The 16,587-nt window shown below is 40.6% G+C and overlaps 1 protein-coding gene across 1 annotated transcript; it reads right to left on the minus strand.

Annotated features, from left to right (window-relative positions):
* Nucleotides 1-1,049: 1,049 nt before the first annotated feature.
* On the minus strand, nucleotides 1,050-2,086 carry LOC131228580 (uncharacterized). Its single transcript, XM_058224337.1, has one exon. It carries the CDS (start codon nucleotides 1,850-1,852, stop codon nucleotides 1,136-1,138), a length of 717 nt encoding a protein of 238 aa, XP_058080320.1. The 5' UTR covers nucleotides 1,853-2,086; the 3' UTR covers nucleotides 1,050-1,135.
* Between the last annotated feature and the right edge of the window lie 14,501 nt (nucleotides 2,087-16,587).

The raw sequence follows: 16,587 nt of genomic DNA on the forward strand, positions 1-16,587 counted from the left end.
GCAACAGTCAAATTCTATCAACCAAAACTTTACGACGGTCAAATTCTATCAATTGAAACTTCACAATGGGCAATTTATGCTAGTCAATTTCTACTATGAACGATTTCTATCAGTCAATCATTAAAATAACTGATCTTGTAATGTATCTATTTGCTATAGCCAATTTAGCAATGTCATAGTAATGTAGAACAGGTCACAGATACGTTCCTAGCATGGTTGGGCCAAAAGAAGGTGAACCGTAAATTAATTATAACTTTTGATTCGAGCATCGTTACGGGGCGCACAACCTATCAATCTTTATTGAAACGGGCCATCTGAGGTGAATCGATCCATCGCGTCTTTCTATTTCATCAGAAAACGCGCGCTTTTAGCTTAAAAATGAATTTTTAGAAAAAATTTACTATTTTTAGTAATTTCGAATTTTTTTTCTTTAGAGTTTTAGATTTTCTTCTCTTTTAGGAATAAATTTTAATTATATTTAGTTTATTTAAAATTTTTATTTTTAGAAATTAGGCATTAGAAGAGTTTTATTAGAATTAGAATTTTTAGTATAGTTAGAATTTTGATAATTTTGGTAATTACGAATTTTAGTTTATTTTTTCTTTATTCATGGTGAAGGAGACGCATTAGACTATTAACAATTATTCATTAATTAATTTTAAATTTATTAAAATTTATTTCTATTTTCTTGCTTTCTTTTCTCGTAGATTCGAGAAGTTTCTGCGAGGAGTATTTTAGAGAAGTTCCATAGATTTGGAATAATTATCCTCTTGATTGGAAGAGGGTGCTTGACCTCACGTCCTCTCCTGCGTCACTTAGCCTAGACTCAAATTTTACGACTCCTTTTAGCTTTTTCTCTTTTATGCAACGTGGGACTAAAGAATTTTAAAGATCTTAACTTTCGCAAACAAACTTTTGGAAAAAATTAAAATAAAATTCAAACAAATTTAAATAAAGGTAGAGTATGTGCATATGTAAGAACTTTAACATTTCTATCAGATTATTTAACCATATTTCAATTAATATAAAATCTCAACAGTAATACCACGTAAAATGAAGAATTTACTTGCATGTTTTCATTGAAAGAGTAACCCCTTTATAAAAAGGATCTCGCACGAGCATCGCCATACATTTTCTAGTCGAATGATTCTCCAAGCAATCTCTCCAAACCTCTCTCCACACCAAGAAGAATCTCCACATCCACAAACCCTTCTTCTTCTTCATCATTCCCACTCAAAACCTCAATCGCTTTCTCCATTTCCTTCATTTTCCTCTCTCTACCCTCAAAAGCATTCTCAACGGCCTCCAGCGCAGCTGCGAACGGTCTGATCATCGCTATCGTCTCCTCATCCACATCCTCCCCGTCGAATCCAATGACCTTCTTTTCATCCGCGCCGTCCGATCTACTACACACCAACGACGCGGTATTCCTCAACATAGACAGTGCTCGATCCCGCAAACAGTCAATCCGCTTCGAATCTCGCAAAAGATCTTTAAAATCTGTCTGAGCTTCCAACAGCTTCGCCTCCATCGAGATCTGATCTTCTTCGAATACGTGCGACCATTTCTCCAAATACTCCTTCTCTTCTATCATCTTATCATTCTTCTCCGATAAGATTCGGATGTTATCGTCTTTCGTCTTCCCATCCGAAACAACGAAAGCGAGCCTTTGAGAAGAGTCGTCTCTGTCCCGACGGATCTCCTTCCGGAGCTCTTCATTGATCTTCTCTAGCTTGTGGATTCTCGACCGTATGCTCGACTGTTGCTCGCGACTCCGATCGCGTTCGGAGACTCGAGATCGGAATCTGTTCGCGTAATAGGAGATCGTGGATTGCTCGTCGGAAGGCGCCATGGAAATAGGTTGGATGATCAAGAACGTCTGAGATTGGTATCTTCATATATAGAGGGGAGAGAGGCGTATTGCCTTCGATAAGGTATGAAAGTGGGAAGAAATCGTGGCCGTCAATTGTGAGATCGTATATTTTAGATGATACAGTCAAGGATGAAGAAGTAAAGCCGTATATGTTAGATATATCTGCACAGTACACGTGTCAAGGTGATGTACAAATCAGGACCGTCCATTTGTAGGGCACTCGCATGGATGGTTTATCTCTCAAAGTTACTCATATCATTATCCTGTCCATCTACCTGATCTATGCTCATCTAACGGTGGAAATTATACGGTGGGATGAATTGTATAAAAAGGGTTATGATCGTCCCATGGATTTTACTTCTTAAAATGTAAGCAATCTGACCTTGTGCCAGTACAGGGGTCGAAGCATACGGACGCTGATTGCGTACTGACATTGACAGTACTGACATTGCTACTGGTTGGTGCTCTGTGGGCCCTACCGTGATGTATGTGTTTTATCCAAATCTCAGGTGGACCATACCAGAGGAAAAATGAGGTGATTCAATGATCATCATTAAAAACTTCGTGGGGCCCACTATAATGTTCAGCTGCCATCCGACCTATCGATTAGGTCACATATACTGGACGAAGAGAAAACACGAATATCAAGTTATCCATGGCCTCAAGAAGTTTTTAACGGTGGCCGTTCAATTACCACTGGGCCCCACCTGAGATTTGGATATGCCTCATTTTTTCGCTTATCCACTCAAATAAACCGGCAAAATGGATGAAATGCGTGGATAAAACACATATCTTAGTAGGGCTAACAGAGCGGACAAGTAGCAACGTGGGTCTCACGAATGCGGATTGCGTCTTGCCCCGGCTGGTCTCTAGCAGGGAACGGGCAGTAGCTTTGAGTAGCCACTGTAATGCATGAGTCTTATCCATACCGTCCATCTATTTATTTCGTATCATTTTAGGATTTAAACACAAAAATAGGAAGATTCAAGTCTCAAGTGGACCACACCACAGGAAGCAGCAGTGATAATGATTCTTACTGTTGAAACTTTGCTAAGAGCTCATCGTGATGTTTATTTGCCATCTAAACTATTCATAAAGTTACGTAGACATCGATGAAGCGAAAACACAAATATCAGCTCCATCCAAAACTTCTATGGCCTACAAGAAGTTTTCAACAGTAAGAGTTTAATACCCCTTGTATAGTCCACATCTTTCTTGGATCTACCTCAATTTTAGGTTAGTCCCCTAAAATGATAAATAAATAAATAAATAGGGATAGACGGTGTGGATAAGACCCATACATTACGGTGGCCGCTCAAAGCTCCTGGCCGGTCCTAGCTGGAAACGGGCGGGGTAGGACGCAATCCCCGTCCGGTCCTCACTTGCACATATTTCACACGTAGAGACTAGAGATGTGGATGTTGGCAGATGTAGCACTGATAGTTAATGGCGGCACAAATGTCACAAGTAAGGTGGTTGAGCACAGACGAACACATGGACTTGATGGTCACACACGTCACGAGCGAGGCCGTTTAATACAGACGATTACACGTGCGTTCATTTCGCATATGTAACGCATGTACCGCAACATTATATCCTTTTCACACACGTGTGATCACAAATGAACTTTATTGTTTTTTTTTTTCGTACTTGCTCACGTTTACGTGGGTCACGTAGACCATGTATGAGATGTGAACCGTTCATTCCCAATCTGATCTAACTGGGTCCGATACCCAGCTCTGCACACTAACGATATTTGACTCCGACAGAAGAAAAGAGAGGAAAAAGGCTCACTGAGCTAATGTGGTCTCTGATCTGGGTCATGTTTGGTGATCCAAGCTGCAGATATGAAGGTAGAAAAGCAACGAAATGGCCGACTGATCTAATGTGGTCCCTGATCTGAGTCATGTTCGGTGATCCAAGCTGCATATACGAAGGTGACTGTTGGGGGACCGTGGAAGCATGTTGAGATGGATGAAGCAAAGTATTTCAATGATGAATCAAGTCCAAATTAAAATTTAATTAATCTGAAAAATCTCTTGCGTGAATTCCGATTACTCAAATTCGACGAGCAATCAATGGCATCTAACAACTTTTAGTGGAATCGAATGATTTGTTAATTACATCAACAAACCCTATTGCGGAAATTTTTGAGAGATCAACAACACTGCCTTAAAAAATTCTATAATTTTAATCAATGGCTCACAAAACAATAGTTAGGGAAATGGTCAATATTTAAAAAGAAAAGAATTACATGATAGGGGCCCACAATTGTTAAGAAGATGTGAAAGCGTTCCAACACAATAGTTTCATTGGTAAGTAGAGCATACAGTTTAGATCAACTAATAGAACTCTAGATCTTCTACCCTTTATAAGCTTCCCATTCATCTGCTTAATTGCATGGAAGGTAGCTGCATGCCTTGAAAAATTCTACAATTTCAATCAATGGCCCATAAAACAATAACAATATTAGTCAAGAAATGGTCAATATTTAAAAGAAAAGAATTACATGATGAAAGCAGAGGCCCACAATTGTTAAGATGTGAAGTGTTCCAACAGGCCCATGATATAAACGGTTTACATCACCTAGCAGAACTACAAAGAAAGGAGATGTGAAATGTTCCTAATTACTAGAGCCCCATGATGTAAACGGTTTAGATCACCAAACAGAAACCGCGGATTTCCCATTCATCTGCTTAATTGCATACATTGATGAATGATTGTCTAATAGGTGGAATTTATAAAACATGAGCCATCTATGATATTGCCCCACTAGATGGAAGGCCCGGATCAATGCATAATCCTACAAAACTCTTCTACATCCATCCATATCAGAGCGTTTTGAGATGCCACATGGCAGACACCGATTGGAGATTTACCTGCTTCGTTTCAACCGACTGTAGAGACTAAAACAATAATCATATTTCTCATTAACTAAAAACAATAATAGTTCATTGATTGATAATCTGACTCATTCAATGAATTACGGTCCAAAGTCCAACAATAACTCTTTAATAAAAGAACTGAGAAAATCCTACGGCGAACACAAGGCAATGTGGCACACGTGTAAAATATCCAAATTGGATCAAAACAACCGGCCAGGATCTCTCACAACCATTGCCCCATTGGCACACGTACCATCTCTAATCGGAAGAATCGCCCAGCAATCTCTCCGCATCGAGAAGAGCTCCCACATCCACAAAATCATATTCTTCTTCCTCATCCTCTTCTTTCATGCACAAAATCTTAATCGTTCTCTTCATGTCCTTAATCCTCTTCTCTCTGTCCTTAAAAGCGCTCTCAACTGCCTCCAGCTCAATCACGAACGGTCGGATCATCGCCATCATCCGTTCATCCACATCCTCCCCGTCGAATCCAACATCCTTCTTATCATCGCCGCCCTCTGTTTTACGCACCAAATCTGCAATATTCCTCACCATCAACAACACCCTGTCCCACGAAAACTCAATCCTACTCACATTCCATTGCAGATCTTCCAATTCCTTCTGAGCTTCCAACAGCTTCGATGCCGTCGAATTCCGATTCTCTTCCATCTCTGAGAACCGTCTCTCTAATTCCTTCTTCTCTTGGATGAGGAGACCCCGCCTCTTCAACAGTCCGTAAATCTTCTCGTTCTTCGCTACAAGATCCGAATGGAAGGAATCTAGCCTTTCGGAAGACTCCTCTCTCTGCTGATTGAATAGATTCCGGAGATCTTCGTTCATCTTCTCCAGCTTCCGTACTTTCGACCGCAGGCGCGACTCTTGCTCTACTAGTTGTTCGGAATTCGAGTTCAGATCAACGTCCGGCATTCTCCATCGAAATCTCTTCGCGAATTCGGAATGTCTCGATTTTTCACCGGGAAGATCCATGGATTAAGGATTCTGAAAGAGAAGGAAATGAATGAGAAGGGTTTTGATTTATATACGAAATCTCTCAAATCTCTCTAATACTTTTTAATCTTATCTTTTACTGTGGTTGTTTTCTTTTCAAATACTCCTGTCCATGAGTTTCGGGCACACGTGTATATGTGAAACACGTGCGTAAGATGTGAGCTGGAGACTGGCAAGTGCACGGACACGGACGAACAAAGAGGAAAGGTGTTAGGGTTATCCATCAATCTGAACCGTCTAACTAGTGGGCCTTATTATGGATGGACGATATTTCAAAAATCGTATGTATCAGAAACCAATAACAGTTACTTTCCAGCGACTTAATGTGGACCATTGACAGTTTTTCTTGCCCGCCGTTGATTTTTGAAGGCCGCTGTTTATAGGGTTAGGAACATCAGATCTATGCGTATCTTGACTTAATTTCCATCCATTATGAGTCCCGCTAGATGGACGGTCCTGATTGAAAAATAACTCTGCTACGTGTAGTGTAGCAACATGGTTCTACAATGTTACCGTTGTTCTGGTCATCTACAATGGGCCTTCAAATGGAAGAGAAATACTTCTGTGATAGTCTAGCAGCGCCTGAAAATGGCGGTGGTTCTTCAACCGTACACTTGGCGAAGTTGGTGGCCGTGGGTGATCTGCTTTACATTTTCTGGATATCCATCGGATGGTTAGAGACATGCTCCATTTAAGATCCGCCCCGCAATTTGGATGGTCTGGATATCACTAGATGTGGGCCAGATGTGAGGAAGATGTGTAGTGGTGGGCCCGGGCTGATGTGTGGCCCATGTTAACCTTGCATCTGATCCGGCCCGTCCATTAGATGTGACCTTCAATGTTAGGCCACGAGGCAGCAAAATCTGACCGAAATTCAGGGAGCTACAAATCAAGGAACAATCTAGAGAGTACGTCCAAACAATAAATCCTTTTCCACTGAATTTAGGGCCACCAGATTGTGTATATTCCATCTAACCCGTTCATCAAGAGGCTCCCCAATAAGATGTAGGTACACCAAAAAATCGGATCATTTCAAAACTCAGGTGGGCCATGGAACGTGAATTTAAAGGTTTATGTCATTTTTTACGTTGTTACTGCATTGTGGCCCACCTTAGCTTGGTATCTGCGTAGTTTTGGTTTCAACGGTGAGAATGAGGACTAGAACACGGCGGACCGGGTGGATCGCATGCACCGTTGTCCTGGACCCCCAAAGGAGCCTAGTACCATATGAGCGCACCTCATGAGCTCTAAATTCTAATTACCAAAAGTGGATTCGGTGAGGCCGGAAAACAAGGACTTCGTTGAGGACGTGACCGTGGGTCCCACCTTGATGTATGTGTTGTATATACATGCCATTCATCCGTTTTTCCATCTCATTTTATTGCATCTTCCAAAAAATGGAGCATATAAAAATCTTAGATGAACCACACCGTAGGAAACAGTGGTGATTGAATGTCCACCATTAAAAACTTCTCGTGGGCAATAAATGTTTGGATTCAGCTGATATTTGTGTATTCCCTTATCAAGAGAGGTTCGATGGAAAATAAACATTACGATGGGACCCAGGAAGTTTTTACTGGTGGGCACTTGTGGTGTGGCCCACCTGAGATTTGGATCTGCGTCCACCTGAGGTTTGGATCTGCTTCATTTTTTGTTTCAAGCCCGAAAATGAGCTGAAAATAGATGGATGGCATAGATATAAAACATGTACATCAAGGTGGGCCCACGGTCACGGCCTCACCGAAGTCGGTCTTTTACCGGTCTCACCGAATCACCTGTTCTAATTAGTAAAGTCTGATAGTTAGGAGGCTGGCACGGAACGGACGCGGCTTTGGTGGATCCGGGTATCAACCGACCTGAATATGGAGCCACCGTCATGTGTGTTCCTTACATCCACGCCGTCTATACGTTTTAACATCTCATTCTAGACGATTATCCTGAGTAATGAAGCAGATCCAAATCTCAGGTGGACTACACCATAAGGAAAAAAAAATGATTATTTAATATTCACCGTTAAAATCTTCTTGGGTGCCACTGTAATGTCTATTGGCCGTCTAATCTGTTTATGAGGTAAAAAATGAATGGATGAAGGGACGAAACGAATATTAGCTTGATCCAAACCTTTTGTGGCCTAAAATAAGTTTTTTAATGGCCATTCACCACTCTTTCTTGTGGTGTGGTCTACCTGAGATTTTGATCTGCTTCATTTTTAAGATCATGCAGTAAAATGAGATGTAAAAACTGACGCATGGCGTGGATATAATACCACACATATATAAAGGTGGCCCCATAGGGATCCACCAAAGCCGTTTGGTCCTACAAAGCTGGGCATCGAATCGGATTGAGCTTAACTTGTTCCAATCCGAAATTCTAAACCTGAACTCGATCTGATCCGAGACCGAGTCCAGGTCACCTGACTGAGACCGATTCAATGCTTGATTGACTTGACCCAAACCGAATTCGACTCGGTCAGGGAAACCGAATCAGATTGGGTTGGGTACGATTCGAATTGTTTGATATGGTGTGGTCCACTTCAATCTTCAATATATCCTACTTTTGTGTTCAATGCCTAAAATGATACGTCAAAATGAATGAACGGCTAAGATAAAACGTATACATCAAGGTAGGCCCCACATGACCATGAAAGAAGTGGCGCTTTCTCTGTACATATTATGTTGACGTACACTAACTTTTTTTCACGCAAGTCTATGACTTGCTATATGGAGGTTAGCAAGTTTTATGAGTCTAATGGTGGGGTATGTGTTATATCCAAACCATCAATTCATTTGGCAAGCTTGTCTTAAGGCTTAAGACTAAAAATAAGACAGATCTAACTATCATGTAGACCACACAAATTGTTTAACGGTGAAAATCATTCTCTGCTGCTATTTGTGGTGTACTCCCGATGATCTTTGAATATTATTCATTTTTTGACTTGCTGTATGGAGGTTAGCAAGTTTTATGGGTCTGATTATGGGGTATGTGTTATATCCAAACCGTCCATTCATTTGGCTAGCTCGTCTTAAGGCTTGAGACTAAAAATAAGACAGATCTAACTATCATGTGGACCACAAAAATTGTTTAACGATGAAAATCATTCCCTGTTGCTATTTGTGGTGTAGTCCGGATGATCTTTGGATATTATTCATTTTTTGGACAATACTCTATAATGGTCTCTAAAAATATATGAACGGTGTAAATATAATAAATACATCACTGTGGGGGTCATGTAACTTTGATATCCTTTGAACCATTCATACAACTCGGAGCTCGAGGAGCGTCAATGCTCGTCTTGGCACGACTCGTACCTACAGCTAGCGCATACAGCTAGCTACATAACTGTGTGAGGTACACCAGCAAATTCACTTGTTATTGTACACAGTAAACTCTATTGGGGCCCACCTTGAATGCATGTGATTTATCCACGCCGTCCATTCGTTTTTGCAAATCATTTTAGTGGTTCAACCCAAAATTGATGCATATCCAAAGCTCAAGCGGGCCATACCATAAGAAAAAGTAGAACGATCAATAAGAAGTACTCCGGATCGAGTAGGATCGGATCAGGTTTTTGGGTTGGGTCGGGTCGGATCAAGGCCAATCTGAACTCGACCCGAAAAGATTTCGAATATGAATGGGACTACTCGATCCACACCGATCCAGACTGTCGGTTTGGTTCTGATCGGGTTGGATCGGGTCTGATCGGGTCGGATCGAGTTGGATCCACCAGATTGGGTCCGCTTTGCCTAGCTCTAGTCCTACTGGCTAGAGCTTTTCTCCAATACATTGTAGTATTATCGCTATATCCATGTCCTATTAGGTGATCCAGACCATTGATTTGATACCAAGCACTGTAATGACCCAAAATTTTGGTACACGTGCGTACACATACATGTATGTACAATTGCCTTCATTGGAGTATACACCCATTGACCCATGCATACATCCACGCACCCATGCACACATGCATCTATCGGCTCATATAAATTATGACCATTGATGTGTGATCGTTTTGCTTAGTGTGAACTATTAATTAATGTCATTAATGATTACATGATTTTGGTAGAATATATTTAAGTTTATTTATAATGCACTCTCTTAATTCATATACTTAAGACCACGTGTTTAATTATTAACTAATCCAAATCTAGCCAACATCAACTATTGACTGTGCACTGAGATTAATCTGATCTTAACCACTAGATTGTTGTTAAAAAATAAAATAAAAATCGAGAACAACCCATTTTTTGTGGGAACCAACTCCACCGTCCGCTTGTGTGTGGCCCACCTGAGTTTCAGATCAGCCTCATTTTTTTGCTTTATATCTTCTCTTGGCCAGGCCGAGATGATGGACGGATTAGATTTAAATTATTGTTAGTGTGACCCACTATATCTTAAAAAATAAAAATAAAATAAAAAATGAAAGTTATATCTTCCGCACTACTAAACCACTTTCTCCACTTTTCTTCCTTTTTGTACGGTAATGGCCGCCGAACCTCCCACTAAATGAAACCGTCCCATAATTCCACTCCTCCATTTCATTACGCATCCATTTATAAAAAAAAAAAAAAAAAGAACCGAATGAATCAATCAAATTAAAAAAAAAAAATTTGAGTGAAGGAGAGAAAGAGCTCTGTAAATCAAGATAGAGAGATTAAAGCGGGGCCGGATCATCAGACTTTAAGGTAGGTGATCTTAACATGAAATTTATCATTTTCAGTTATTATTATAAAATAATCTACTCATTTAGAAATTTCTATTTTATTCTTTTTTTAAATATTTAATGCTGAAATAATTTATAGATAAATAAAATAAAATAAATTTACAGAATAAAATAAATAGTTTATTTGAGATTATTTTATCAATTCTTAAATGTTTTGTTAAGAGAAAAAAATATTAAATTAAATTTCAAATAAATTATAATATCCTATAATATTTTACAGTATAAACAGAATATATAATTAATTATTAAAGAATTGATGATTCATTACGTAGAAGTGAGTATAAGTGATGTAAGATTGATAAGTATGCATAAGCAAATATGATTATGAAAATAAAATAAAAATATATAATAATAATAACAAATTATAAATTATATAATTGTAATATATAATTAGTATTAATATGATATATAATAAGATATATAATAAAATAAAATAAAATAAAAAGGTTTATAAGATCATTAAGGTATAGTAAAATATAAATATTATGTTTCATAATAATATAATAGTAATACAATATAATTGTAGGTTACAAAAAAAAATAATAATAATGACAAAATATATAACATAATTAAAGTAAATATGTGTAAAATAATATTATATTACATAATTAATTCATAAGTATTTAATATTATTTATATGATTATGTTATATGTAAAAAAAAGTTTTATCTGATAATATAGAAAAGTTGTAATAAATATAATTTATTATTTCTAAAAAAAAAATTATGTAAATGATGATATTAACAATTTAACATAAAAGTAATATAATAATTATATTAAATGTGTCACCCCCCAAACCCGGGAATCGGATCCACAGGAATTCCGATCGCCGAATCCGGTGCCGACAGCCTCCGTAGTACCCCATTCTCGGTTCCCAACGCTTATACGCCAGATTCCGATCCTGGGATCCTATAAGGAGGATTTTTTTTTTGTTTAACTCGTAATAAGCATAACCACAAGATTACCCAAATCTCAAAGGCAACATCATCATCACATATCCACTAATATAATCAGTTGAGTACAGTGCTGGAAGGAAATACATAAATAAAAACCAAGCCCTAGAAGACCGCCGCACGCTCCAAGCTCAACATTACTGCAACCTAACATCACCTGCACGCATCTATCGTGCATAAGCTTATAGAAAGCTTAGAGGGTGGTGTAAGTGTGTGCACAAGGTAAGTGCCAAGTATTCCATATCAGAGTAATCAAATTAAGTGGAAGTACTGATAAGTCCATGGATCATACAATATCAGGGTACACATCATAAATCAACTATGCAAATGAGGAGTCAAAGCGAGCCAAATATTAGATGCCGAGGATACAATATCATAAATAACACAATATCGAAAGTACTGGTAATCCATAAATTGTATAATGTCGAAATAAGCAGAAATACTGACAAGGGCATGAATTATCATAGTAATCAGAATATTAACAAGATCATAAATCATACGACAACAGAGTAAGCGAAAATATGGACAAGTCCGTGAGTCAATCAATGTTAGAATATGCAATGTGGAACAACTATACAAGTGAGGTATCATAGATAGCCAAATATCAGACGTAGAGGTTGCAATACATTATACATTCCTGATGAGTAACAGGAATAGCGTCAGCCATACCTAAACTATATAAATGCAGAGACTCAATAGCCCAAAATGCCATATGCCATGAATGTTCTGCAATATGCGGTGCAGATGGAATGACCATACTGGAGTGTGAAGTCGGGATGATAGTACGCAATATCGCAGCTATGGGGTCCATCACAAGGGACTTCTATCCAAACCAGTCCCATACCTAAATTTGGATAGTTAGACTCAATGTGGTAAACTCCTGATCTCAGGTTAGTCGCGCGCCCCAACCGAAATCCTGGCCATTGCGAAAGCACTCGTAACAAATAGTTGCGCACCACCAACCCGAGTGGATAGTGAATGAATGAATGCATGAATGAGTATGCAACTCCTACTCACTAAATCCACATATCAGTACAGTTCATCTTTGGGATCATCACCAGGGTCTATTACACTACGCCAGCTTGCCACCCCTATCCGAGCGCACAACCAGGTAAGCATAAGAAACCTCACTATCCGCCTTACCAATAGTCTGTCAATACCTATCCGGCAAGTCGATAGCGGACCCATTCACGAGCTGGTCAAACTCAGCCTAGTATTGCCCCCTACCCTCGGGCGAGTAAGGCCACACCCCCTCCCAACCGACCACGACACAGTTGGAGACGCGGCCTCCTGGTATTCGGCACTCGGGTGCTCATGTATCCACTCGGTCTCGACGTTGGGGCGTCTCCTGGATACGGAGGTTTAGGGATTTTCACCCAGGGACATCTATGACGCCTGTATGCTAGAACCAAACATTTTCGGTGTCCTATTTGGCCATCCACGATATGCCTGTGGAGGCTACGGCCCTGATGTCGCTAGGGCATACAGTAATCATAATGCGAGATCCATGAGTCATACAATCCAGTCATGCATCAGTCCTGCACATACCACGTGCTCATATGAGATAACCTCCACCTATCAGGGAGTCTCATAACAACATGCTGAATGACATATGCAATGATCAACCACCTCTCATAACAAACATGCAGATGATGCGTATGGGCATGTATCATGATGCTATGCCGCCACATACTCATAACCGGTATCCACATCCAGCATCGATAATCGACCTCGACCATGTGGACATTTAACCAACATTGCCCCCAAGGAATGGCCTACATAGAGTTAAACATATAATGGGCCCACGGCTTCACACAAGGGCCTAGTATTCAACACAATGGGTCTTACTCAAGGGCCACATATACACAACAGGTGGACCCTGCTCATGGGCCTAATACATATCACGATGGGCCTTGCCCATGGGCCATGAATACATCACAATGGGCCTTGCCCATGGGCCTCAAATACAGGACATGTGGGCCCTACACATGGGGCTTGAATACATCAAATGGACCATGCGTCATAGGCTTAATACATATCACAATGGCCCTCAACTATGGGTCACATATACATCATATAGGTCTCGACAATCGGCCTCGACAAATCGACACCGATAATCTACATCGATAATTAGCACCGACAATCAGCATTGATAATCAACACCGATGACCGGTCACATAGACAAGACTGGGTCCATAGATGAACATCTAATCAACCATAATATAAAGATCAGCCCTCGGCCGTGGTTATATCAAATCTGGTAGCATGGAGCCATCCGTCTGTGGTAAATGGGGCCCACTTATTTAGGTTAACCCACGAAGAGAATGATGAGAATGGGCCTGATAAGGCCTAAGGAAGGGTCACAATGTGGACATCTAACCATCACTGCCCAGTAATGTGGACATTAAACCAACGTTGCTCCCAAGGAGTGGTCCACATAGAGTCAAACATAAGGTGGGCCCAAATATCCAACAAGTGGGCCTCAAACAGTCATCACAGGTGGGCCTTACACATACAGCACGTGGGCCTACACATCACGGTGGGTCGATACATTGGGCCTTGCCATTGGGCCTAATATATACATCACGGTGGGTCGCATCATTGGGCCGCACCAATGGGCCTCATACAATTCAAGTAGGGCCTCAATAAATGGGTCAGAAATATATCACAATAGGCTACGACATACAGGCCAGAAATACGTTGCAATGGGCCGCACTAATACATCAAGGTGGGCCTCTTTATATGGGCCGCACCAAAAATCATTTCAATAGTTGTAGGTATAACATGTGTATCACTACACCCATGGCCCATGTATGATGATCAGCACTGGTACAAACAAATCCATGTAAATCGGCGCCAACCAAACATTGTCGAGCACTATCCCAACATTATGGATGAGGTGGATACAAAATACGAACATCTAGGCGGGGCGCACAAGTAGACGGTGTGGGTGAAGTACACATAGCATGGTGGGCCTGTACAGTGTAGGCGGGCCCAGCACATGCAGCAAGAGGGTCCTGCGCCATCAAGACGGGTAGATGGTGCGGATATACAATACATTTATCACGGCGGAATCACACATTGAAAAGGGCCTTATATACATCATATTGGGCCTCGACCCATGAGCCCCAAATACATCTAATGGGCTGCAACACAGGGACCTCATATATAACAAGGTGGGCCTTAACAATGGGCCATAAATATGGTAAGTGGGCCACACCACATGGCCACGTATATATCAAATGAGCCACACTCAAATATAAGTGGTGATAATGATTTCCACTACTAAAATTTTCAAGGCCCGCCATAAATTTATTTCTCATCCAATCTAATCATAAGATCTCAAGGATTTTCAAAGATAGCCATTCAATCCTCACCGTGCACTATGGTCTACTTGATAAATAAATCTGTCTTATTTTCATCCCGAACCTAAAAATCATTTTTTTCAAAAATGGTTGGACGGTTGGATGAAACACATGTCCCATAGGGATGGAAGGTATAGATAAGTCACATATTCCGTGATGGAGGTCCACAATTGTGGACACAACACATACATAAATGGGTCTTAAGTAAGACCCACCAAAATGTTTACTTTCCACCCAAACTAGGGCCCAACATACTGTCCATCCAAACTGAGGCCAACATGATGTTTATTTTTCCATCCAAACTGGTCATAGGGTCACATGGGCCTAGGGCCCACTGCAATATTTATTTGCATCCAACCTGTTGATAAGGTCATATAGACCTGGGGCCCCCATAATATTTATTTCCATTCAAACCTGTTGATAAGGTCATACAGACATGGGGCCCACTACAACATTTATTTTTCTCCCAACCTGATGATAGGGTCACACGATCATGGGACCCACTGAAATGTTTACTTGCATCCAATCTGTTGATAAAGTCGCATGGGCCAGGGGCCCAATGCAATATTTATTTACCATACAACCAGTTTATAAGGTCACGTGGGCCTTTGGCCCTTTGTAATATTTATTTGTACACCAAACTTTTGGTACGATTATGTGGTCCTGGGGTCCACCGTGATGTAGTTCACAAATCCAACCCATTCATTGCGTGTGTCCCACCAATTTAAGGGTCCAAACCGAGTTTCAGGTGGATCCAAGCTGCATGTGGATCCCAGCAGTTGATTTCATGTGGCTTGGCATACCACCACATGAAAGGTGATGGTGTGGGCCATATAACAACTTTTTATGACTTATTTTTGGAATCAACGCATCATAAAAGGGGACCTATGAAATGAATGGCATGGATGTAGAACATACATCATGGTAAGGTCCACAATTGGGGCCAAGGGGGCCTCCCTATTTAACTTTGGATGTCCAGGAGTCTGGACGTCAAGGTATACATGCATATATAGATATATAATTTTTTTTTTCTTTTATCCTAGGTGGGACCCACATTAATCAGATCTACTCCGTCCATTATATGTGTCCCATAAACTTAGAGGTCCAAACCAAGTTTCAATCACATCCAAAACTCAGGTAGGCCCCACCAAATGATTTTATATGCTTAGGCATGTTTTCACATGATTTTAGATGGTGTGGCCCGACCGAGTCCCGCATAAGGCTGATTTTTGGGATGGACATCTGGATTGTGGGGACCCATCAAATTCATGGTGTTGATGGTCGAAACACATCACGTTGGGGCCCACAAATAGGGCCGTGCGGCCCTGCCAGACCGTCCGCCCGCCAGCCGCAGGCAACGCCTGCACGTACTGACAGTGGCAGCGCTGCGGTTGCTGTTGGATGTTTTTTTTTTTTTTTTAATGCCGTTTTCTCACAGATTTTCACAGGTGGGGCCTCATCAGAAAAATCTGCTCCACTCATTGGCTTTTATACCCCAAGACCATCCAAACAAGCCCGATATGTAGAATATTTTTGACGAATAAAAACATTTAGGCGGATTTTAACGGTAAACATTATTATTTCCTATGGTATGGCCCGCTTGATTGTCAGATCAGCCTCATTTTTTGGTTCAACGCCTAAAATGAGCTGAGAAGTCAAATGGACGGCGTGGATTTTATACATACATCAAGGTGGGGTCTGCATGAGCAGCCCACCCCAAAGCACTCTTCCTTGTTTCTTTTTTTTTTTTTTTATTACACCACCATAACAACAGTACATGCAC

Source organism: Magnolia sinica, chromosome 16 (genome assembly GCF_029962835.1).
Source record: "Magnolia sinica isolate HGM2019 chromosome 16, MsV1, whole genome shotgun sequence".
In the NCBI taxonomy this organism is placed as follows: Eukaryota; Viridiplantae; Streptophyta; class Magnoliopsida; order Magnoliales; family Magnoliaceae; genus Magnolia; species Magnolia sinica.